The 25,354-nt window shown below is 54.4% G+C and overlaps 1 protein-coding gene and 1 long non-coding RNA gene across 2 annotated transcripts in view; one reads left to right on the plus strand and one right to left on the minus strand.

The window, feature by feature from the left end:
- LOC132535307 (uncharacterized) overlaps positions 1-7,999 on the plus strand; it is a 99,052-nt gene extending 91,053 nt beyond the window's left edge. Inside the window, exon 2 of the long non-coding RNA XR_009547100.1 lies at positions 7,245-7,999. This is a non-coding gene — a long non-coding RNA (uncharacterized LOC132535307). The remainder of the gene's footprint in view (positions 1-7,244) is intronic.
- Positions 7,374-25,354, minus strand: part of ITPR1 (inositol 1,4,5-trisphosphate receptor type 1) — a 405,769-nt gene continuing 387,788 nt past the window's right edge. Inside the window, exons 54-62 of the mRNA XM_060180789.1 lie at positions 24,019-24,194; positions 21,197-21,361; positions 18,943-19,138; positions 18,509-18,601; positions 18,007-18,149; positions 16,850-17,015; positions 15,093-15,253; positions 12,379-12,540; positions 7,374-8,868 (exon numbers count right to left, since the gene is read on the minus strand). Of these exons, the coding sequence (XP_060036772.1) occupies positions 8,782-8,868; positions 12,379-12,540; positions 15,093-15,253; positions 16,850-17,015; positions 18,007-18,149; positions 18,509-18,601; positions 18,943-19,138; positions 21,197-21,361; positions 24,019-24,194 (1,349 nt within the window). The 3' untranslated portion in view covers positions 7,374-8,781. The remainder of the gene's footprint in view (positions 8,869-12,378; positions 12,541-15,092; positions 15,254-16,849; positions 17,016-18,006; positions 18,150-18,508; positions 18,602-18,942; positions 19,139-21,196; positions 21,362-24,018; positions 24,195-25,354) is intronic.

Raw genomic sequence — 25,354 nt, forward strand, 5'->3', positions numbered from 1 at the left:
AGACCACAGCATTAGGCAATGCAAGCAAAACTAAGTGATGATCAAAACAGAAGGGGTCTTAGAAGCAGAATTAGAAGCAGACCAACACCGTGCCACCTAGCCCATCTCTCAGGGTCCTTGCTGGTTGGGGGTGGGGGAGGGTAGGCAGGTGGGTAGGCAGGGGGATGCAGGCTCCTGGGCTGACTGTGTAGCTCAGGCCTGGGCTTCTGTAATTAGGTGAGGCCCAGCTAGGACTCATCTAGAACAGCACAAGTCTAGCCACTGAGCACACCCCGTCCTGTCCCTAAGAGCACGTATCTTTGTCCCCTGAAGAGTTTGTAAAAGAAAAGGAAAAGCTATATGAGCCTCCCACACAAAAGAGAATGACCGTCTGGAAGTGGTGAGCTGTCTGACCGCTTTCTCCATGACTGAGTTCAGCTGACAGCTGACATGTCATCGGGATGCTAGAGATACTTCTGATTCGTAATTCTTTTTTTCTCAGAATCGGTTTGTTTTGGTTCATTTTCCCCCACTCTTATTGTCACGGGGGGGGGGGGTGTTGAGTGGTGAGGCACACTGTTAAGCACACAAGGACACGTACAAGGACCTGGGTTTAAGTCCCCGCTCCTCACCTGCAGGGAGTCTGTTTCACAAGCTGTGGTGAAGCAGGTCTGCCGGTGTCTGTCTTTCTCACCCTCTCTATCTCCTTCCTCTCCCCTCAATTTCTCTCTGTCCTCCAGAATGAAAAGGAAAAACAAAAGCTGCCAGTAGCACTGGCACCGAGTCCCAGCAACTGGAAGCAGGAGAGAAGGGGAGGGTCACTTGGCCTGGCACGGACCCCAGGCTCTCAGGCCTAGAAGCAGCAGCAGCCTGAAGCTTAGGTCCCTGGATGCCCGGCGTCCACACAGCAGGAACAGAAAGCAACTTTGGTCACACAACTCAGCTGAGATTGTGGGGAGGCCCGAGGAAGAGGATATGGGGAAGGCTGGCTGAGGAACACAGGGCACTGCCACTGCCTTGGGGACACTTGGTCGCAGTGCTGAAGGCACCGAGTTCAAGGTCATGCCTACCCACCTCTGTCCGTGGGGTCCACAGCGACTATACCACCAGCTCCTCCCAGGCCTCCATCCACCTCCATGACAGTTCCCTCTACAGCCTCTCTCCACAGCCCCTTTCCACAGTCTCCCTCATGGCCCTCTGCAAACAGGACACTGCAGGTGACAGGTGTGAGAGGACTAAGTCCCCGCACTCAGACCCGGGTGTTTGAGGTGACTGCAAGGTGACTGCCAGGTGACCACAGGACCCCGCTTCCCGCGTGGAGCTGGGGTCAGGCTGCCCCCACTCCTTTTGCTGCTGCCCAGAATTCACCTCAGGGGTTTTCTCCACCTCTGCCTCCTTCGTCTGTGGTGATTTTTTTTCCAGGCTGGGTGGGTGATGCAGTTTCACATCTAGGTGTCAGGATTCTCTTTCACACTGGTTTTGTCATGACCTGAAAACTTTTTTTTTTCTTCTCAGTTTCACCTTTCCAGGGTAGGGCCACGCAGTCAGCTAGAAATGTGCTTTATCAAAGGAGTCAAGAAAAAGCCCAGAGACTGGAGCGTCAAGCGTCCCAGGCCCCAATATTTGGAGCCAGCCTAAACGAGCCCTCAGCCAGGGGTTGTCTTCTCCCAGCCTCCCTGTGGAAGGCTTGGGGGTTCAGAAGGTTTTCTGTGCTTCAGAATCGATCTTGAGGTGCTGAAGGTGGAAACAATGTTTGTTGTGATCATCACAGTCCCTTGATTTCTAAATGCCGTCCTAGCTCTCACCCGCAGATGACAATACTCATTCTGAGCTGCAGCCACCCACAGAAACCACTCCTGGCATTTTACTCAAAACTCAACTCTAACCACTACTTTGTGATGCAAAACTAGTGGAATTTTGGGTACTTTCTGTAAAATCGAGATCTTCACGGGGGTTTTCCAGTCTTTGAGCTGATTCTTAATGAATCGTCAGTATCACGGGGAAGAACAGAGTCTTGTCTGCTCACAAACATCACCGCAAGGCAGTGGGGGGAAGGGGGTGTCACAGGATACCAGTCTGCAACCCAACACTCTCACTGGAGAACCCCCCTGCCCCCGGGGGGCTGGGAGCACAGACTCCCTTTGGAAGAAGCTATTCAGTAAGAGGCATTCTTTTTTTTTTTTTGTATTTATTTATTTATTTATTCTCTTCTGTTGCCCTTGTTGTTTTATTGTTGTAGTTATTACTGTTGTTATTGTTGGATAGGACAGAGAGAAATGGAGAGAGGAGGGGAAGACAGAGAAGAGGAGAGAAAGACAGACACCTATAGACCTGCTTCACCGCTTGTGAAGCGACTCCCCTGCAGGTGGGGAGCCAGGGGCTCGAACAGGGATCTTTATGCCCAACAGTTGTGCTTTGCGCCACTTGGGCTTAACACACTGCACTACGCCTGACTCCCAGTAAGAGGAGTTCTTTCGAGATTTACAGTCACAGGAGATAAGAGACGAATGACCTGAGCTATGGTGCAGTGGATAAAATGATGGACTTGCAAACAGGAGATAAGAGACGGAAGGAGTCCTTATCTCTGCCACAAAGCTTTCAGTCTCGATGAAGTGGACTTTCTCATGAATGAGGTGTGTGAGAGAGAAGCAGCCAGAGGGTGACCCTGCTAAGGAGGTTCCCTTAGGGGAAGCAAGTACTGAGGAGAGGCTGTCTGTCTATCTGTCTGCACAGTCTTATTCTGTTCTGGGATGGGGCAGGCTGGACAAGCCCCCTCTGTATCTGGAGAGCCAGGAAGCCACTCTGCCCCGGGAGTCAGCTTCTATTTTAGTTTATTTTATCCCCCAGGGTTATTCTTCTGGGGCTCGGTGCCCACACTACAAATCCACTGCTCCCAGCAGCCATCCCCCCTTTTTTTTTTTTTTCCCCTTCCTGTTTTCTTAACCTATACTTGATAGGACAGAAAGAGAAAAGTTGAGAATGGATGGGAGAGGGGTCCAGGGGCTGGTGCATGTGGTTGAGCGCTCACATTACAGTGTGCAAGGGCCCAGGTTCAAGCCCCTGGTTCCCCACCTGCAGAGCGGGGCTGCAGGTGTCTGTCTCCCTCTCTATCTCCCCTCTCAATTTCTGTCTCTATCCAGTAATAAACAAAGACATTAAAAAGAGAGAGAAGGGAGGGGAGAGACACATGTAGACCTGCCTCACCACCTGTGTAGCATCCCCCCCCCCCGCACCCACCCTGCAGGTGGGGAGTGGGGTCTTGAACTTGGGTCCTTGCACTTAACCAGGTACACCACTTCCCAGCCCCCAGGGTCAGCTTTTTAGGTTTAAAAGGAAAGCTTTACTGCCATTGGCCACGGACTGCAGATGCCTCAGTGGTGACTTTCACTGTCATAGCAGTTAAGACTCCTGTCACACACACACACACACATATTTTTTTGCCTCCAGGCCTCCAGGGTTATCGCTGGGGCTCCATGCGTGCACTATGAATCCACTGCTCCTGGAGGCCATGTTTCCCATTTTGTTGCCCTTGTTGTTGTTCTTATTGTTAGTTATTGTTATTATTACTGCTGTTGTTGGACAGGACAGAGAGAAATTGAGAGATGAAGGGAAGACAGGGAGAGAAAGACAGACACCTATAGACCTGCTTCACCGCTTGTGAAGCGACTCCCCTGCAGGTGGGGAGCCAGGGGCTGGAACCGGGATCCTTAGGCTGGTCCTTAACGCTCTGTGCCATGGCTTAACCTACTGCGCTACTTCCCAACCCCCTCAAACACCTATTTTTAAAAACAAATCTGTAAAAACACTTTAGCAAGTGATTTTGTGAGTTTGGAGTCGTGCTTCTTCTGTATTTAACACAGTCGAAAGGCTACACTTCCATCCACTTCTCTCTGCCTGATCCAGAAGTCTCAAGGTCAGTTTTAAAAGAACTGCCACAAACTCCCAGGCTGGTTCTCAGCAAGACATGATCCAGCCACCCTTGGGAGGAGAGGGGCCAGGAAACTAGAATCGAATTCCCAAGGGATCGATACTGTCCTTGGCTGGAAGGTCTTAATACCTGGCCACGGATGCGTCATTCAGGCGGCTACTGCCAAGCTGAGCTGTCACTTTGTTTCTAGTCACTTTGCGTGCTTTGTCATTTCTGCTAGCAAACACCTGAACGTGCACAAGAGCAGTCCTTACGAGATCAAAACCAAGCCGTCCATTTGCAGAAAGCACAACCAAACACAACAGTTGCCCAAGTGAAGAAATAATAAGGGGCCGGGTGGTGGCGCACCTGGTTGAGCGCACGTTACAATGCGCAAGGACCCTGGTCTCCACCTGTAGGGGGAAGCTTTGTGTATGGTGAAGCAGGGCTGCACGTGTTTCTCTGTCTCTCTCCTTCTCGATCACTCCCTTGCCTCTTGATTTCTGGCTGTCTCTATTCCAATAAATAAAGATAATTAAAAAATTAACATTAAGAAATAATAACAAGGGGCCGGGTGGTGGCGCACCTGGTTGAGTGCACGTTACAATGCGCAAGGACCCCAGTTTGAGCCCCTAGTCCCCACCTGCAGGGGGAAAGCTTTGGAAGTGGTGAAGCAGGGCTGTGGATGTCTTTCTGTCTCTCTCCCTCTCTATCTCCCTCTACTCTCTCAATTTCTGCCTCTCCCTATTCAATAAATAAACTAAATAAAATTTAAAAATAAGTCAAATCTAGCTTTAAAAAAATAATAGGGAGCATGAACTTGGACGCAAACCAAGTGAAACGGGAACCACATTTTGACAGAAGGAAAAGCAGTTGGATTTAGCGCGTGTGTGCGTGTGTAATAGACAAGGGAAATGATACAGGATGGAGTGGCATCTGAAGCCTGTGCTCCCAGCCAATGTGTGTGTGGGGGGGGTGCTTTACTCTCAGTGGGAAAGCTTTGTGCTGGCACCATTGTGGGGACTGAAGGAGAAGAGGCAATGTAGGTGTCTGCAAACCAGAAACGTAATTTCCCACAGCTTTTTTCTTCTAAGTTTTATTTATTTATTATTGAATAGACAGAGACATTGAGAGAGGAGGGGGAGATAAGAGATAGGGAAAGAGACAGAGAGACACCTGCAGCCTTGCTTCACCTCTCATGAAGCTTTCCCCCTGCAGGTGGGGACCAGGGGCTTGAGCCTGGGTCCTTGCTCACTGTAATGTGTGTGCTTAAACAGATGCACCACCGCCTAGTCCCCCCACAGATTTTTTAAAATGTATTTATTTATTTAAGAAAGGAGACATTAACAAAACCGTAGGATAGAAGGGGTACAACTCTACACAATTCCCACCACCCGGTCTCCACATCCTATCCCCTCCCCTGATAGCTTCCCCGTTCTCTATCCCTCTGGGAGCATGGACCCAGGGTCGTTGTGGGTTGCAGAAGGTGGAAAGTCTGGCTTCTGTAATTGCTTCCCCTCTGAACATGTGTCCACAAACCAGGGAAAAATATATACCTGAAAGCAGAAGTACACAAAAGTCTGCAGACAGTACCCCCCCAATACTTCATCTGCACTATTCCAGCCTTTAGGTCCATGATTGTTGAACAATTTTTTTGGCTTTGAATGTTAACCCCCATAGATTTTTGATTCAACAAATGGTTAACTTTCGGGAAATGGACCAAACCTTGAAATCCTGCTGGGAACCCCAGAACTCTCTCACTAAGCGCATGCTCTCCTCTCTGCCAGCACCAATTCCTTGCTAGGGCAGGAAGGGAGAGAGGGCGGAGGTTGCACCTCCACCCCTGAAAGCGAGGTGTTGAGAAGCCTTGTCTGGAGAGGCAGATCACGGGCACACATCAAAGACTGCGGGTGTGCAGACTACAGACTCTGGCTCGTTCCCTCCAGCTTCAAGTCCTCCAGACTGCAGGCTGGTGAGCTGGAGGGAGATCTAGATCTGAGGTGACAGGATTCAGAGGAAGCATGACAAAGCCAGACATGTCACTTCACATACAGACCCTTCTAGCACCTGCTGCAGGTGTCATGGGGCCCAGGAGGCCGGCCCTGCTCCCTTCTTCCTGAAGCTCAGGGATAGTGGTTCTGCTGGCTTGCCTTCTGCAGAGGAGCCTGGAGCTCCCAGCACTGATGGGTTTGTTTGTTTAGCCTCCAGGGTTATCACTGGGGCTCTGTGCCTGCACTATGAATCCACTGCTCTTGGAGGCCATTTTTTCCATTTTGTTGCCCTTGTTTTATTATTATTGTTGTTGGATAGGAAATAAATAAATGGAGAGAGGAGAGGAAGACAGAGACAGGGAGAGAAAGACAGACACCTGCAGACCTGCTTCACCACCTGTGAAATGACCCCCCCCCCCCATAGGTGAGGAGCCGGGAGCTGGAACTGGGATCCTTACGCGGGTCATTGCGCTTTGCGCCACATGCATTTAGCACCTCCCAGGCCCCCAGTTTTATTTATTTTAAATATTTTTTAACGTCATTTATTTTATTTGATGAGACAGAGAGAAACTGGGAGGGAAGGGGGGATAGAGAGGGAGAGAGAGGGGGACGTGGTGCTTCTGGTTGGGCGCACGTTATAATGCGCTAGGACCGGGGTTTGAGCCCCTGGCCCCCACCTGCAGGGGGGGGAAAGCTTCTGCGAGTGGTGAAGCAGGGTTGCAGGTATTTCTGTCTCTCTCCCTCTCTATCACCCCCTTCCCTCTCAATTTCTGGCTATTTCTATCTAATAAATAAGTAATTTTTTTTAAAAAGAGGGAAACAGAGACAGACTCCTCTACCATGGCTGAAGCTTTTCCCCACAGGGGTACACCAGGGTTGAATCCAGGTCCTTGCGCACAGTAACGTGTATTTAACCAGGTACAACTTTGCCCACCGGCAGCTTTTAAGTCCTCAGATTTATTAAAGCATTGTTAGGGAAGAACTCTTTTATTTTATTTATTGGAGAGAGACAGAGAGAAATCCAGAGGGAAGGGGAGGATAGGGAGAGAGGAAGAGAGACATGTGCAGCCCTGCTTCACTGCTTATGAAGCTTTCCCCCTGCAGGCGGGAGCGAGGGGTTTGAATCTGGGTCCTTGCGCACTGTAATGTGTGTGCTTTGCCAGGTGTGCCACCGCCTGCCCCTGGAAACAGGTCTTTAAATTAGGGCTGACTTCTGAAGCTGCTTCTAGTGTCAGATGGTGATGATGGTTAGCATTTTTATTTCAAGTTAGGGCTTATTCTTGTTGTGATTTTTTTGCTACCGGGGATCCATATCTGCACAATTCTTCCACTTTGGACAGTTTTTTTTTTTCTTGTCTTTTCCCCAGACAGAAGGTGAGAGAGACCACAGTACCACTGTGGATGCCTCCCCTTTGCATGGCCTTCTGCCCCATTTGAATTTGAGCAGCTTCCAAACTAATCTAGGAGCCGAGCAAAACTCAAGTCCAGCTGAAAGCAAACAGTATGATCACAGCAACCATTAAGATACCAAGAAATGCCCAAAGGAAGGCCATCAGCCAGCACCGCGGGCTACTCGCATCATTTATTCAGTATTCATCTCCATATGTGCATTGACAGACTTTAAAGTACTCAGAAACTCTGCTCCAATACACTGATTGATCAAATGTTCTGCGGACAGACCTGGGAACAATACCAGTCAGCAGAGAGAAAAGCTTCCTCTCCTACTCATCACCCACTCAGAAATCATGTGACAGAGCCAATGGCCAGGTACAGCTTCTTCATGAGAATGACATGTCTGTATCTGGCTCTGAGTTCAGACAGGAGGGTCTTGGCTCCTCTCTGTGTGCCCTCTCGACTCTGCTCCTCAGCACGTTGGCTCAGATGAAGGGAGAAAAATAGTTCATCTGTTGTTTGGATCAGTTAACCCAGGAACCATTCATGATTCATCCTGTGTAAGGTGACGCCACAGCTCACCAGGAGGCGATGCTGCCTTGTGGGTCCTAGACATCCCCAGCACAGTCCCCTGTGAAGAGTCAGTACCCCTCCATACAAGCTATGGAAAAGCCTGAGCTGTTGGTCTAGCTCTCTTATTGAAATAAAATAAAATTAAATAAAAAAAAAACATTGAAAGGATACATTTCAAAGCTTAAAGTATCTTGCAAACTAAAGTTGCTTTTCTCCTTAAAGGGGCGTGGGCCTGACAGCACGGCCAGGGACGAGAGCACTGTGACTAAGACTGAGCACAGGGCCACACTGGGTGGTCACGAGGCTCCCTGCACTCCACAGTCATGGGGTTTGAGTGGCAGCGGCGGGGCCACCAGGGCCTCTAACCCTGTGTTACGTGGGCTTCACGCACCAACTTCAGAGCTGTGCGTTGCCCCCCCACCCCCGGGGACAGTCAGCCGTCCCATGTATTTGTTGTGATTGCATGATTTGTATTGCACAGTTATATATATATATATGTATATATGTATATATATATAAAGAACATAAATACCGTCTAGTTCTAGTCTTAAATACAAAATACATGTCATATACTTTTAAATCTATACTCTGGTTCAAGTGCAAATCAGGTGCATTCTCAGAGTCCTTCCAAAAAAAGGCATTATTTATATATATATATATATATACACACACATATATGTGTACATATACATATGTATATGTATATTTTTTGGCACCAATGGAATCTCATTGTGCCAAGGACACTAATCACAGTACATGTGTCCTCTACAGTATCAATCATGTACACAAAGTATAAAACCGAGTATTTACAAGTGCGCCACTGAGCGCCCGTCTCCTCCCTCCGTGGGCAGGACGGCACCACCCTGCCCCCCTCCCCCACTGATGATAACAATTAGGAAAGCGGAGCCCCCACACACACACACGCCTGGGTTTCTGGGCTCAGGCTGGCTGCTGTGGGTTGACGTTCATGTGAGGAGGATGTCCTAGAAGACCGATTCTTTGTTTCTGCTTCCTCTGCTCTGTCATCTGGAAAGTTAAAAAAGCAAAGTTTCAGCATCAGACACAGATGCTTCCTGTGCGTCAGCTCACACCCCAGGCCGTAGATTCACCTCTGTGGTTACAGTTTAGACTGAAACCCACTTTCTACAAACAGTGCACCCTCGCTCTGCCAGCACCCAGCACTTCAGAGAGTTCACCTTCCTGGGCAGGGTGGGGGAAGCCTTTGCCCATCTCAGGTCAGAGAAGACATTTCCTAAGGTGGAGAGAAAGAGAGAGAGACAGACAGAGAGAGACAGAGAGAGACAGAGGGAGAGAGGTTGCAGCCCCCCACAGCAGAGGCTGGTCTTGCTCCACAGCTGCTGAAACCAGTTCTCACCCTGAGAGTTTCCAGTTCTGTTCTGGGTATTTCAGGGCAGACTTGATTCTCTGAACGAATAGGATTCTTGACCCAGCCAGTCCTAGATTTGCATCTGACCCTGGGCTTTAACTCCAGAATTAAAAGCCACTCGAGAGACCTATTCAGCCACGTTAGTGTCTACACATGGCCTGAGATTCTGCTCAGAGACTGGTTCCCTAAAATCAAGGGACACACTAAGGTAGAGTAGAAGCTTCCTTTAAAATTTTTTTTTATATTTTCTTTTTTATTTATTGGATAGAGACAGCTAGAAATCAAGAGGAATGGGGAGATAAAGAGGGAGAGAGACTGGTGCAGCACAGCTTCGCCTCTTGCAAAGCTTTCTCCCTGCAGGTAGGGGATGGGGGCTTGAACCCAGGTTCTTCTTCGTTGTAATCTGTATGCTCCCACCTGGTCCCTTCCAGGTTTAATTTTAAAGTGGTTCTTTTTTTTTTTTTTTTTTTGAAGAAACAGCTGTTATTTCCTATTAAAATGATGTTAAGATCCTGTCAAATCTCTTACAGAGAATCTGCCCCATGAGTAGTATTACTGGATTCTCAGGCAGAGAAACAGGACATTCAGAGTCTGGGATGCAGGCAGCCGTGTCTGTGCTGATGGCAGACCCAGCCGGACTCGTGTCCACAGGAGACGGGGCCCCGGGCACCATGGCGCTGCCCTTTATACAGTGACCACCTTCCCACAGTCCCTCACAGCCACCAGCTGCACAGGGGACTGTCTCTTCTGTGTGTGCAGAGAGGACACCTTGTCTGGGTGGTCAGCAGACTCTGGGGCAGAAGGAGCAGATTCTCAGGCCACCGACCAGGCCACCTGGGTGACGGGGGCAGGAAGCCCTGTGTGCGCGGGGAGGAGGGGAGGTGGCCGCCAACTGCGTGTTTCTTTAAAAAAGTGAACCCTGCTTTTCTCTTTAGAAGTGAACCCTTGCTCCCTCACATCCTCAATCCCTCTGCACCATCATGCTGAGTAGTAGGACAGAAGAATGAGAAAATATCCTGGCAATGAAGCGGTGTCTGTTTTCCAGCCTTCTCACCAGTGAATGGCCTTCTTTCAGAGCTACTTAGAGAACAGCTGTCAGGGATTCTTTCTCATCAGTCACTGGAGAGGCTCTGATTTTTCTTAATTCAGAATCCTCCCCGCCCCCCCCCCCCCCCCCCCGCCCCTCTGAGCCAGCAGGTACTGTCACAATCACCATTTGAGAACCCGTGGCACTGCACAGCCGCTCTGCGATTTTTACGTGCAACATCTCAAGAAAAGTTGCTCCCTGCTGCCTTACACATGGGGTATGATCACATCCAGCTCTTTTCAACAACAAGCTGATTCTCAAATGCACGAGAGCTTGCCTGGAGGTTACATAACCAGAGGGAAACACTGACTGGTTCCCTTTGAGAGTAGCAGGCCCCGCCCCCACAGCCACTCTGTCACCTCAGTGCCCCCCTGCCGGCATCCTCTCTATGCTAAGGTGCATGGGGGAAGGGGGTTCTGAGGAAGCGCCTCATGAGGACAGAAACCAGCCTGACTGTCTGATTTGCTCTAAACAAGAAGAGAGTTTCTCTGACACCAGCCTTCCAGACAATATTTCTAGTCCAGCTGCATGTCAGCTATCAAGCTCAGGCAAAGATTACCAAAGTCATGGCCCCTAGGAACATACCTAAAATAGACTCCCGGCTTCTCTCCACCCGGAGGTTCCTGTTCTCATCTATTCCTACTTTTTGGTTCCTATTTATTAAACATTTTGTCTTGCTTTATAGCTTACTGCCTTTTAGCCACCAAGTTGCAGATGCTACCATGATGCCATCCTGACTTCCCTGGGAAGACGACCTCACCAGTGTGTCCCAGAACCCCACCTCCCCAGAGCCCTGCCCCACTAGGGAAAGATAGAAATAGGCTGGGAGTGTGGATCCACCTGTCAATGTCCATGTCCAGTACAGGAGCAATTACGGAAGCCAAAACTCCCACCTTCTGCACCCCAAACTGAATTTTGGTCCATACTCCCAGAGGGGGAGAAATGTTAGGGGAAGATGACCAGAGGGCTCTGAACCCCAATTCCATCATGTCCCAGAGAGAGACAGAGAAAGAAGGGGACATCCAGAAATAGTAATAGCTGAGTGTGTGACTTGGAAAGGAAGAGAAGGTAGGACTCTAGAAAATATGGGCAAATATATGTAAATATAGTTACAGAAATAATAGCCGACCCCTATCTGTGACCACAGGAGAACCACTGCAGTTTCCAGTGGAGGGAATGGAGACTCTAGTGGTGGGAACGGTGTGGAATTATACCTGTTATCTCATCATTTTGTAAACTGATGTTAAATCACGAATAAATGAAGTGAATTTCGGCTGCCAGATTTAACACAAGGTGAAAAAGACTGAACCCAGCCGCCCACATCCATCGGGGCCTGGTGGAAACGCTCTCAGGCCTCTGCTCTGTGGTGCAAAGCGGCAGGGACTGTGTCCCTCAGCATGTGAACGCAGCTGCGATGGCTGTGGCTGGGAGGCTCTGGCCGGCAGACGGGGCACTCAGGACACTAACAGACCAGAAGCAGCCTGCACATGGGAGACCACACTGGGGCCCGGGCCAGGGGCCACCAGCCCTGCCCTGTCCTTTCCTGTTGGATGTATCTGGAGTGCCTCCTGTGTCCTGGAGAATTGTCACCAAAGGAAGGTGGCGATCAGGTGAGGTAGGGTCTATGGCTGTGGCTCTACCCTCCCCTGGTCCAGCTCATTCCCGAGCAGAGCAGGCCACGGAGGGGTGGGATGGAGCAGATGCCCAGGGACAGAAGCTGCTGGGACTCCTGGGGGACTCATGGGACACTTCAGTCTCCTGGGGCCTTGGTGAGATGTCTGGCAGCAAGGCTGAGTCACAGGCAGAGTGACCAGGGAGCTTCAGACTTGGCCACTGAGCCCGACATCCCAAGAAACCCTCATCCAGGCCCCTACCCCTCGGTGATCTTGGCACCTGCCTGCCCCTCTCCTGCCCTGCACTAGGGTGAGGGGTGGCCCGATGCTGGCTGTCCCTGGAACAATACAGGGAATGAACCGCCTGCCCGTCGTCCTCTGAGGCACTAGTACATCCCTGAGCGTGAAAAGCGGGTCACTCCCGCCCCCCAGGCCCCCACGCGCCCTACCTGATCCTTGAGCTCCGAGAGCTGGCCCGAGAGGTTGCTGACCAGCTTCATGGTGGACTCCAGCTTCTCCTGCAGGCTGCGCAGCTCATTCTGCTCCCCCTCCGAGTCGCTGCTCACCAGGGACATGGCTCGCATGCGGGGGAACCAGTCCAGGTTCCGCTCCTGGGGACCCCCAAACGCAGGGTCAGGCGGCCTCATGGCTGCAGGCCCCTCCCCTGAACACAGGCAGCTCTGCACCCTGGAGATAGGGGGGCCCTGGCAGGACCCCCAGCAGCGGGCACCCCTACACTCACGGGGCTTTGGAGCTTGGGAGCTGACAGAGCCCGAGAGCTCATGGGTATGGGGCCCTGGTGGGTGGGGGTCTGGTGCTGTGGTCCTGGCAGACACCCCCAACCTACTACTCTGTTCTGCATGCACCAGGGGTCAGGACTTCCTGCCAATACTCTTTCGCAGCACTGGGGCCTCTGCAGGTGCAATTCCATTGCCCTCAGCTGACTTCCCTATTCTTTTAACTTCAGATATATATATGTATAGACTGTGGAGGCGACATCACAGCACTAGAGCTTCCCCCACTGCACTGGTGGCATCTGTATGTGGCGCCAGGGCTTCAGCTCAGGTCATGAATACGGCTAAGCACATGCCCTGCCCAGTGAGCTATCTCCCAGACCCTTTCTGTACTCGCTAACATTAAGTGTCCTTGGCTTCAGGGCTGAGGGCTGACACTGTGCCCAGGTAGGCCTCAATGGGTACAGCCTGCTCACCTGCGTCTCTGTGTAGTGCAAGGCATCAGCAGGTGGGCCTGAGCTCAAGCCCTGGCACCACATGAGAGTACATGATGGCACTGGGCAAGCTCCAAGCTTGCTGTCTCTGTCTGAATCAGTGAAGCGGCAATCTGGGAACAGTGAGGTCACGTGCGGGCAAGGCCCCAGCTCCTCAAAAGTCAAGTGACTGTCCTCAACAGAAGAGCATGTGGGACCAGTCAGCACAGCTTTGACTGAAGGCTGTGTGGGAACAGGGACCACAAGCCAGGTTTCCTGATGGGCACAGTGAGAGGGCCACACAGTCCTATGTGGGGTGTAGGCAAAGCCTGGGGTGGGGGCAGGCCCAGATGGCCATTTCCTCCTTGGCCCTCACTGGACTAGCCTCATGTTCAATGAACACAGATACCCCTTCTGCACAGAGACCCCCCCACGCAGAGACCCCCGTCTGTGTGTGCAGAGGCTCACCCCTGCCTGGGAGAGGAGGCAGAGAGAAGGCCCCTAGTGAAGCTGGGACCCAGAAGGATGCTTGCTGCCAGGGGCTTCCCAGGCGTCCCCAAGGTGGCTTCCCAAGATGGAAACAGCGCTGGGCTGCATGTCTGAGAAAGTAGCCTTGACAAAGACGCCAGCTCACACGCGGGCTCTTCTTGGGGTCTGTGGCCTGTGAGTGTGCGTGTGAGCATGTGTACACTGTAGGGCAGGTCCAGGGTGCATGCCAGCCTCTCCCCTGCTGCCATCTAACCCGAGCAGCTTGTCGCCCCCGCCCCCCCCCCAGGCCAAGGCAGCCCAGGGCGGGAGGAAGCTGCAGCCACAGCTGTGGGTCTGGTGAGTGCTTCCAGGTAAAGCAGGAAAAGTCCCTGAGGGTGGGGGAGGGGGGGTTCAGGCTCAGCACCCAGACTGGGGGTGGGGTCGGTGGATCCTCAAGTGTGAGTGAGCATGTGGGGAGGAAGCCGTGATGGAGGTGGTACCACTCCTTTCTGCCCAGGGTCCCAGAAAGCCCGAGGTGACCCCTGCAGAGGGTCCCCCAAGGCCAGACCATGTCCCCACCCCTCAGGACAGCCACTGGAGAGGGGACACCAGGATGCAGGGTGAGTCCTGAAGCACAGAGTCTTCTCAGCTGCTGGGAGGGGGTGGAGGTGACTGTCACCTGGACCCCTGGGTTGGGGTCACCCCCAGAAGGGGAGAGGGATCAGGGGGCCTGCACATTCTCCTTCCCTAAGGCCATGGCAAAGCAACAGCAGCACACCCTCCCCCCAAAAAAGAGAAAATCCTAAACACCCTTCCTGGGCGGGGGGGGGGGGGGGGGAGGAAGGGGCGGTTGCTGAGGTATGGGGGGCCATGTCCCCTGGGTGCTCTGCAGCCTTGGCAGGGGGGTGGGGTGGGTGTTCCTTCCTGAGGACAGAGATCAAGGCTCTGCTCATCCTTCAGGGGATTTTTCTGCACCCACTGTCGTCCCAGACCGGTGCAAGGCAACTACAGTGTGGCCAGGTATGGGGGGAGTGACAAGAGGGGGGTGTCTTTAGACCTTCTGGGCAAGGGTCATTGGGCTGGGCCTGCCATAGGGGGGCCGGGGGATCCCTGACCTCTCCTAAGAGTGAGGCATGGGGCCCCAGGGCCAGCCTGGCTCTTGGGTTCTCCATCCCACAAGGGGCCAGGGTGCAGGTCGGGGACGGGCGACACAGGCTGCTCCCCTCACAGGGCCCATCCTGGTGACAGCAGATTGGGCCGGAGATATAGGAGGGACAGTGGGTGAAGAGACACTAAGAGGCAGGGCTCAGGGCTCAGGCGGGTACTAGTGTGCAGTGTGGCCTCAACATTAGAGACACACGGAGACAGAGATGGGGGAGACATCACAGCACTGGAGACTTGGCTGGTGCTGCACCCAGTCTCCAGGCCTGCACGCCTGCTCTGTGCAGAGGGGCGCCCTTCCTGCACAGCCCCACCACACCCACTTACTTTGATCATCTCGGCCACGTAGCTCTCGGGGCCCGTGTACTCCGTGGAGTCCTTGACCTTGACCAGCACGATGAAGCATAGGTAATGCCACATGTTGTGCTCCTCTTTGATGTGCTCCTCGAAGGTGACCGTCTTGTTGTCAAACTTGTCCCTCTCCAGGCCTGGGGAGGAAAGTGGGGGGATAGGGACCCCAAAGAATGAGCCAGTGAGCGCTGGACCAGGGGGACCCACAGTCCCCTTCCCCCCATGGCTGCACCCCATGTGGCAGAATCACAGAGGTGCCTGGGGGGGGGACCTGGCTGGGGCAGAGTCACTAGGACCCCCAAGAGGTTCTGGGTGCTGGTATGCGTGGAACATGGAGCACCAGGCCACACCAGCATGTGTGCAGAAGGCAACTGTGAACTTCTGTTAGTCTCAGGACTCAGAATTTCTCTGCATTTATTTCTTCCTATTTGTACTGGATAGAACAGAGAGAAATTGAGAGGGGGTGGGGGACACAGACAGGGAGATAAAGAGAAACACCTGCAGACCTGCTTCACTACAAGTAAAGCTTCCCTGCCCCTGTAGGTATGTGGGGGATGGGGGCTTGAACCTGGTTCCTTGCACATAGTGATGTGTCTCTGTACTGCTCTCAGTGACTTTCCTGTCTAAGGGGGCAGAAACAAAATGTAATGATTTCCTTTAAAAAAATTGTGGTGAGGGGGCTGGGCAGTAGTGCAGCAGGTTAAGAACACATGGTGCAAAGCACAAGGACCCCCGTAAGGATCCCTGTTTGAGCCCCCAGCTCCCCACTTGTGGGGGGGGGGTGTCACTTCACAGGTGGTGAAGCAGGTCAGCAGGTGTCTTTCTCTCCTCCTCTCTGTCTTCCCCTCCTCTCTCCATTTCTATTTGTCCTATCCAGCAATAACAACAACAAGGGCAACAAAATGGGAAAAATGGCCTCCAGAAACAGTGGATTCATGGTGCAGGCACTGAGCTCCAGAGATAACCCTGGAGGCGCAAAGAAAAAAAAAATCGTGGCAAGGGAGACCACAGAGTGGTTCTGCAAATAGACTCTCCTGCCCAAGGCTCTGAGGTCCCAGGTTCAATCCCCAGCATCACCATCAGCCAGAGCATCACCATCAGCCAGGGCTCTGGTTAAAGAAAAAAGAGAGAAAGGGGTGGGGGAGAAAGGCAGAATAATGAAAAAGGTATTTTAGGGACTGGGTGGTGGCATACTAGGTTGAGCACACATGTTACCATGTACAAGGACCCAGGTTCAATTCTCCTGTCCCCACCACGGGGGAGAAGCTTCAGCTGGACTGCAGGAGTCTCTCTGTTTCCCCTTGCCTTCCCAATTTCTCTCTACCCAGTGTCGGATATTGATGGCCAATACCAATAAATAAAACATCTAAAACAAAAACAAAACGAAGAGCCAAGGCAGGGCTCCCCAGGCTCTGCCCTCTCTCACCGGGAGAGGAAGAGGAAGAGGAAGAGGCTCTCCCAGGGGACCCAGAACAAGGCAGGGACACGGGATGAAGGCTAGCACCCTGGATACTCAGTATCCTTTCTGGAAGCCAAGTATTCCCTACACTCAGGTGAGATCCTCTCAGACCCAGTGGGGCTGGATGCTTAAGTTTCCTTGCCAAGCACCTAGACTCAGTACCTGAGAGGCTGCCAGAGACTCTGGCCCCCAAGGTCCTGCCCCTCCCTGGACACGGGGACCAGGCCAGGTGACCCCAGAGCAGCTCCCCAAGGCCCCCCACACCCCCTCTCACCGCAGATGAAGCAGGTAGTTTTGAGGATCTCTTCCTTCTTCTGTTTCTCGCTCCTCAGGTCTGCAAAGGTGTCAATGATGACGCCGAAGATGAGGTTGAGCACGATGATGATGACCATGAAGAAGAACAGCAGGTCGTAGATGACACGTGCGGCGAACAGCGGCTCCTAACACAGCGGCTCTGTCAGCGGCGCCGGCCAAGTGGGAGGGTCCCGCACCCTGGGCCGCACGGGGCCCCACTGCTTCTCTCTCCTAAAGGGTGGCTTTCTCTCTTGTAAGAAATCACTCATTCAGGGCCGGGAAGTGGTGTACCCTGCTGAGTGCATGCTACCATGCTCAGGGACCTGGGTTCAAGCCCCTGCACCCCATCTTCATAAGTGGTGGAGCAGGGCTACAGATGTCTCTGTGTCTCTTTCTCTGTCTCCCCCTCCATTCTCAATTTCTCTCTGTTTCTACCCAAAAGTAAATGAAAAAAGATTTTAAAAGAAAAGATTCAGTTACTATTTTTTTTTGGAGGGGGGTTTGTTTACAGTCAGTAGTGATCACAGTAGTTGGTACATGTTTAAAATTTCTCTGTTCTCTGCAAAAAACTCCCACACCCAGCCTAGATCTTCCTCCACCATCCTGCACCAGGACCTGAAAGCCCCTCCCATCCCCCAGAGTCCTTCACTTCGCAATACACCAGACCCAGTCCAAGTTCTGCTTTGCGTTTCCCCTTCTGTTCTTAATTCTCAACTTCTGTCCATGAGTGAGGTCATCCCATATTCACCCTTCTCTTTCTGGCTGATCTTACTCAACATGATTCTTTCAAGCTCCATCCAACATGAATTGAAAAAGGTGACTTCATCATTCGTAGTAACTGAGATGAAATACTACTCATTCACTGATTTCTTAGACAGAACCAGAACCTCCCACTGGGGATTGAACTTGGGGCCTCAGGCAGCACACCATGCACTCCAGCCACTGTTGGGGGAATGGGAAGCCTGCTTGGCCCTGGCAGGGGCAATGCTGGGCATCTCCTGGGCCAAGGGCCTGGCAGTTCTGGGCTCTGCCGCAGTGCCTGGATCCCTCTCTCCCCACCAGTTCTGCAGGCCACACCTCCAGTGCAGACCACGCCCCCACAGGCCATGCCCCATGGGCCACCCCCACCCATGTCACCTCTTTGGATGGTTTCCTGAGCACATCGCCGACACCGCCCCCGCTCCGGAGTCCATGACTCAGCACAGTGACAATACACATGAGCAGAGTCTCACACGTGTGCTCCTTGTCCTCAGGCTCCAGTGCCTCTGTGGGGGCCAGCTCTGGGGTTGGGGGACCAGGACTCAGGGCTGGGGGTGGTCTCAGGGCAAGAGATAGGGGTCTCAGGGCAGGGGATACAGACTAAGGACAGGGGACAGGATCTCAGGGCAGGGGACAGGGTCTCAGGGCAAGGGACAGCTCTAGGGGAAGGGGACAAGAACTTGGAGCAGCTCTGGGGTGTATATGGACAAAGGTGCGGCCCCTCCCCAGGGCACAGCCACCCTCCCCGGGGTGCAGACTCCTCCCCAGGGTGCACCCACCCTCCCTGGGGTGCGGCCCCCTCCCCGGGGTGCAGGCCCCCTCCCCAGGGTGCACCCACCCTCCCCGGGGTGCACCCCCCCTCCCCAGGGTGCAGGCCCACCTTCCTGGGGAGCAGGCGAGGAGCAGTTCTCCCCGGAGTGCAGGTGACACACGTCTGAGAACAGGAACTCACCTGCCAAGCTCTCACCGGTGTCTGGTGGGGGTATGGGTGGGGGTCTGTGAGCATCCAGAACCCTGAAACCCTGGTCTCACCTCTCTCCCCATGAGCTGCCTGACAGGAAGCACCCCTGGGTGGCCAGGTCCCTCCACCCGGCCCCCTCTGTCCATCCCCATCCACCTACCCGCCTGGTCCCCTCTGTCTGTCTATCCCTATCCGCCTGCCCAGTCCCTTCTGTCTGCCTGGCCATCCCCATCCTCCTGCCCGGGCCCCTGTCTATCTACCTGTCTGCCTCTGTCTGTCCATCCCTGTCCACCCGCCCAGCGGCCTGTCTTGTCTGTCCATCCCTGTCTGTCCGCCCACCAGCCGGGGCCCACCTGGCGGGGCTGTGTCATTGGGCAGCAGGTCCACCTCGAGGATGAAGTCGTCCTTGAAGAAGAGGTAGCCCACGATGGAGAAGAGGTAGACCAGGATGAGCGCCAGCACCGCCGTCAGGATGATGGAGCGGCCGTTGCGTGTCACGCTCTTGATCACATTCAGCAGCGTCTCCTCTCGGTACACCAGGTCGAAGAGCTACGGGGCACGGGCACTTAGAGGACAGGAGACACACAGAGAAGACGGGGACACGTGCCGGGGACGGGGATGCATCTGCTCCACTCTGTCCATTTCCAAGCAGGCTGCTCACAAACCCTTACTGGGTGACTCTGCTTCTGCACACAGAGGGGAGGTTGGCAAAACCATGATCTGGAGACAGCTGCAGCCCTGCACTCATCACACCATCACGCAGCCGAGAGCTGGGCACAGCCTAACGCCCAGCACTGGAGGGTTGGAGGGATAGAGGGAGGAAGGGGGGAAAGGAGGGATGGATGGAGGATGGAGAGGCGGCGGATGGAGGATGGAAAGATGGAGGCATGAAGGGTTGAAGGGAGGAAGGGATGAAGGGAAGGAGGGGGGAGGGAGGGAAAGAGGGAGGATGGAGGGAGGGAGGAAGGATGGAGGGGTGGATGAAGGGTGGAAGGGAGGCATGGATGGAGGATGGAGATGTGGAGCATGGAAAGATGGAGGGATGGAGGATCAAAAGGAGGGAGGGAGGGATGGAGTAGAGGAGGGATAGAGGGAGGAAGGGAGGGAGGATGAGGGATGTATGGAGGGAGAAAGGGTGGGCGGGAGGAAGGATGGAAAGATGGACGGAGGGAGGGAGGGAGGGAGGGAGGGGATGGATGGAGGGAGGGAACATGGAGGGGTGAAGGATGGAGGATGGATAGATGGAGGGGTGGATGTGTGAAGGGTTAGAGAAGAAACAGCAGGTAGGGAGTCGGGCGGTAGTGCAGCGGATTAAGCGCACGTGGATCCCGTAAGGATCCCGGTTCGAGCCTCTGGCTCTCCACCTGCAGGGGAGTTGCTTCACAAGCTGTAAAGCAGGTCTGCAGGTGTCTGTCTTTCTCTCCCCCTCTCTGTCTTCCCCTCCTCTCTCCATTTCTCTCTGTCCTATCCAACAACAACGACATCAGTAACAACAATAATAACTACAACAACAATAAAAAACAACAAGGGCAACAAAAGGGAAAATAAATCAATTTAAAAAAGCAGCGGGTGGGTGAAGACAGTGGAATACTACTCAGCCATCAAGAGGAAGGCACCCTGCCATTTGCAGGGGTCAGGAGGCCTCATGCTCAGAGACATGCCAGACAAAGAGAGAAAAGAGACATGTGCGACCTCACCCTTGTGTGGGAGATGAAGGAGGAGCACACAGGAGTAGAGGGGAACAGCCCTCAGACTGTAAGGTGAACGGGGGTCTGCATGGAAGGTCGGCCTGAGTCACCCACTGCTGGGCAGGGAGGATTGCGGCTGTCTGAGGGCTCAGGGAACGGCCAGGCTGGGAGGGAGCCCAGCCTCTCAGACAGCGGGGAGACCTGAGACTTCTTATCTCTGGGAGACATACAGAAATGCACCTGCAGCGGCCATGCCAAGAAGGGCTGGGGACCTGGGGTCACGTGGGGAGAGGGCAGCCTTACCCGCTGTGTGGAGGGAAGGAGGGAGCACCTAGAGGATAAGAGAGAGCATTCTGGCTACAGGAGGGAGCCCACCCAGACCACAGGAGGGAGCCCCCAGACCGCATAGGGAGCCCCCAGAGCAGGAGGGAGCCCTCAGACCACACAGGGAGCCCCTAGAGCAGGAGGGAGCCCCCAGACTGAAGAAGGGAGCCCCTAGGCCACAGGAGGGAGCCCCCAGGCTGTAGGAGGGAGCCCCCAGGCTGTAGGAGGGAGCCCCCAGGCCACAGGAGGGAGCCCCCAGGCCACAGGAGGGAGCCCCCAGGCCACAGGAGGGAGCCCCCAGGCCACAGGAGGGAGCCCCCAGGCCACAGGAGGGAGCCCCCAGAGCAGGAGGGAGCCCCCAGGCTGCAGGAGGGCCCCCAGGCAGCAGGAGGGAGCCCCCAGAGCAGGAGGGAGCCCCCAGGCCACAGGAGGGAGCCCCCAGAGCAGGAGGGAGCCCCCAGGCTGCAGGAGGGCCCCCAGGCAGCAGGAGGGAGCCCCTAGGCCACAGGATGGAGCCCCTAGGCCACAGGAGGGAGCCCCTAGGCCGCAGGAGGGCCCCAGGCGGCAGTGGCTGAGCACCAGGAGGGAGGCTCACCAGCAGACTGTAGAAGAACTCATGCAGGAAGAGGCCGAGGGCGCAGATGAGCAGGTAGAGCAGGTGGTAGAGGAACTCCACGTCCAGCACCATGGCGCCGTAGCCGCGCGTGAAGGTGCCGCAGTTGCCCACAAAGCTCATGAGGAAAATGATCTTGTTGCAGACCTGAGGGGAGACGCTGCTGGGAGGCCAGGCAGGGGGCGCGGGACACCACGGCGGGGTCTCGGGTCTGAGCCAGGCATCGGCACCAGCCAGAGCCGTGGGCGCTCTGGTATCTGGGACCCACTCGGTTCCCTTGGCCACCGAAAGCGGGTGGCACCTCCTCCAGGGACAAGATAGAAAAGCCAGACGGAGACTTGGTCCCTGCACTTGATCTCACTCTAGCTTCCTGCGCCGTGCTTACGAACTATTCAGTCGAGCTATTGTTGGACAGAGACAGAGCGAAGTGGAGAGGCAAGGGGAGACAGAAAGGCAGAGAGACAGAGACATCTGCAGCCCTGACTCACTCCTTATGAAGCTTCTCCCCTGAAGGTGGGGACCAGAGGCTTGAACCCAGGTCCTTGGTCACGGTAACATGCTCTCCCTATAGAGCATGCTACCACTCAGTCCCCTGGGCTGCTTGTCTGTCCGTCCTTCCTTCCTTCCTTCCTTCCTTTTCTTTCCTTTCCTTTTATTATCACCAGGGTTTTTGCTGGGGCTCAGTGCCAGCACCAAGAATCCACTGCTCCCAGTGGTCATTTTTCCTTCTCTTTTATTTTTTCTTATTTCTATTAGGACAGAGAGAAACTGAGAGGGGGAAGGAGGAGATTGAGAGAAAAAGAGACAGCGAGACATCTGCAGACCTGCTTCACCACTCATAAAGATTCCCCCTGCAGGTAGGGGCCGGGGACTTGAACCCGGGTCCTCAGACACGTTAACATGTGTGCTCTATGGTATGCCCAGCACCCTGGGCTGCTTTTCCAGAGACACACAGAGAGGTGAGACACAGAGAGGCGAGACACAGAGAGGTGAGACACAGAGAAGCGAGACACAGAGAGGCAGAGCTTCCTCTAGTGCCACAGGATCTCTCATGTGGTACCAGGGTTGAAACCTGGGCTCCATGTACTCCAAGGCAGGTGCCCTACTCAGGAAGCTATCTTTTAAGCCCAAGAATCCTCTCTGTGACATGAGTCAGTCAAGCACAGGTGTGGTCTCCCTCTGCACCCATCCAGCCTGGGGCAGTGGGTTTGGGACAGCACCATGGGCGGCTGTGTCCCTTTCCCTGACCTTGAACCCTAGTGGGGTGACCCCTGAAGCTGGAAGCCAGTTGCTGGCATCACCCACAGGGTGGCAGAGAACTCCCAGGGGAGACCCAGGAGAGGCTGCTCTGAGGAGGCTGTCTGGGTGCCTGGGTCCAGTCTGACCTGAAGGCAGACCCTATGTTCCCCTTTGCTGCCTGGCTCTGCGGTGGGTGGATTGTGTTTCTGGATGGCAACACCTGAATTCTGAGCCCCTGAGTCACTCAGCTGCCCCCGCTTCCCCTGAGAAACCCCATCCCTGGAGTCCGTCCCTGGCAGCCGGGGGCGAAACCTCACGCCAGGAGAGGCCCGATACCAAGCAGGGCCCTGGGTGCCAGGGGAGCCCTGCCAGCTAATCTGGCAGGTGGGGTAATTGAGCTCATCAACGATCAGATAGCGGGGCCCCAAAGCCCGGTCTCTCAGGAGTACGGGCAGCGTCCAGCCTGCGGAGTCCTGGAGTGCTCTCTCCCTCTGCTCCTTCCAGCTGTCCCCTCTCACCTCTCCCCCAGCTTGGCCCAGGGGGCCTCCTCAGCTCCATGGCTGAGAGGGGGTGTGGGCAGGTGAGCCTTGGGGATCTGATTTCAGGAATTTTCTGCCTTGAGTACTGAGGGGGTGGGGTGGGAGGCGGCATTGCAGAGTTGGGTCCCTGTAGCCACCAGGGGCAGCACAAGTGTCCCACGTGGGCCTCGAGGTGATGAAGAGCTGCCCGGGGGGAGGGGAGGAGAAGGCAGGGGGAGGTGCACCGGAGCAGACTGATTTCATTTCTTTTTCCATAGAGCCTCCAGCATGGACAATTTCCCCACTGCCAGACTAACATTATTCATTTATTTATTTTCTACTAGTGACTTAATATAGGCCTTGTAAAATTGTCATGTAATGGGTATGATTCCACACCATTCCCACCACCAGAGTTCCGTGTCCCCATCCCCTCCATTGGAGATTTCAGTAATCCTCCCAAGGTCACTGATATGGGCTGATTCTACAACTATCTCTATATATCTGTATCTACATATCTCTATATATCTACCTATCTATATCTGTCTATCTCTATACATATATCTTTCCCCCATTTTTTCCCCCATGGTCCTGCTTTCACTTCCTAAGTCATCCCTACATCTGTGACTATTTCCAGGTGTCTTTCCCTTTTTCCTCTTCTTTCCCAGATAAAAGAAACAATGGCCAGGATAACTTTTTACTCAAGTAAAGAGTCAGACAGAGAGATGCTATAGTGAGAGCTTCCCTCAGTGCTGTGGCTCTCCCATGTGGTGCTGGTGTTCCAACCTGGGCTGTGTGCTTAGCATGTAAGACAGGCACCCTCACAGGTGGGCTTTCTCTCCAGCCTGCAAAGCTAACAGTGATGCCACCTGCTGTCCCTCCCCACTGTCCTGTCCCCTGTCCCAACCCCTCTGACTCTGAACACCATCTGACCACACCCTGGACAGCACACTGTCCCCCGGGCAATGACCAGGTCAGGTGGCAGCTGTGGGCCCTGGCGCTTCCCTCACAGGAGGCCCGGAGTTGAGGGGTGGGGGGGGGGACACTTACATTGAAGGCCCCTAGCAGGAAGAGTGTGGGCTGCAGACCGACGGAGAAGATGAGGCGGAGGATGGTAGAGGCGATGAGGGCGCGGATGCCATGGGGCTTGGGCAGTGCCACCACAATGGCCAGGGAGATGAGCACGGCTGTCCACAGCAGGCCCGACCAGTGTGGCTCCAGGGTGCCTGCGGGGACATGGGGACACAGAGACACAGGTTTAGGAAACCCACTGTCTCAGCAATGAGCTGACACCTCTGCCTGGAACTCCCTGGATGCTGAGAAAGAAAAGACTCCACAGTCTTGCCTACCATCCATGAGGCTCCCTGGGTGCTACACCATGGAGAGACCCCACCCCCGGCCCTGTCCCAGTATCCATGGGTGCTGAGAGAAGAGAGAGCTCTCCCTGGGTGCTGTGCATGGTGCTGAGAGAGGAGAGACCCCACAGCCCTGCCCACCCTCCATGGGGCTCCCTGGGTGCTGTGCATGGTGCTGAGAGAGGAGAGACCCCACAGCCCTGCCCATCCTCCATGGGGCTCCCTGGGTGCTGCCCATGGTGCTGAGGAGAGATACCACAGCCCTGCCCCACCCTCCATGGAGATCCCTTTCCCCTTCTTTTGTTCCTCCTCTTCCTCATCCTCCTCAGCTTTCTGTGTGCTGCATCCTGACCCCTGTAGGAATGTCCCAGAGGTGAGGGCATGTATCTGTTGCCCTGTCCCCTCCCCAGACCAGTGCCCCCAGAAAACCCTTGGGCAACCACCTTCTAGAAGCAAGTCGCATAAGTTTCTTTGCCCAGCCTCCCTTCTACACCTCTCCCGGGCACTGAGGGGTTGGGGGAGGGAGGGTATTTGGGGATCTCAGCCTGCTGGGCCACCCTGAGACACCCCGGGCCAGCTGGGAGACGGGAGTGGCCTCTGTCATCTTCTGCGACTGCAAGTTCTATTTGCAGAGTCCCCATGAGACACTGCTTACATAACACCCGTCGCCGAGGCTAAAAATACCACTCTGTGAGGTGCTCCTTAAGGCCCACTCCAGACGCACCCCAGCCTCCGTCCCTGCACATAAACAGTCCTCCAGCAGCTGTGGAGGTCACTTACATAAAACCTAGGGCCGCAGAGGCCAGCAGCCACCTGCCCCTGTGTCCCCAGCCTCCCCAGGAGGCCCTGACAGGAAAGGAAAGATTGGGGACAGGAAAGCATCACTTCCCTGTCCTGACGTGCGACTGGGGCCAGCATGCGGAGGGCATCACTGTCCCCCAGGGATGTCCTGGGTTCACTGCCATTTAATCAGAGCCACCTGCCCTGCTCTGGCTCTTGGTGATGGTCCCAGGTTCAGAAGCAGCACCCCC

The sequence above is a fragment of the Erinaceus europaeus genome, chromosome 21 (genome assembly GCF_950295315.1).
Source record: "Erinaceus europaeus chromosome 21, mEriEur2.1, whole genome shotgun sequence".
Taxonomy (NCBI): Eukaryota; Metazoa; Chordata; class Mammalia; order Eulipotyphla; family Erinaceidae; genus Erinaceus; species Erinaceus europaeus.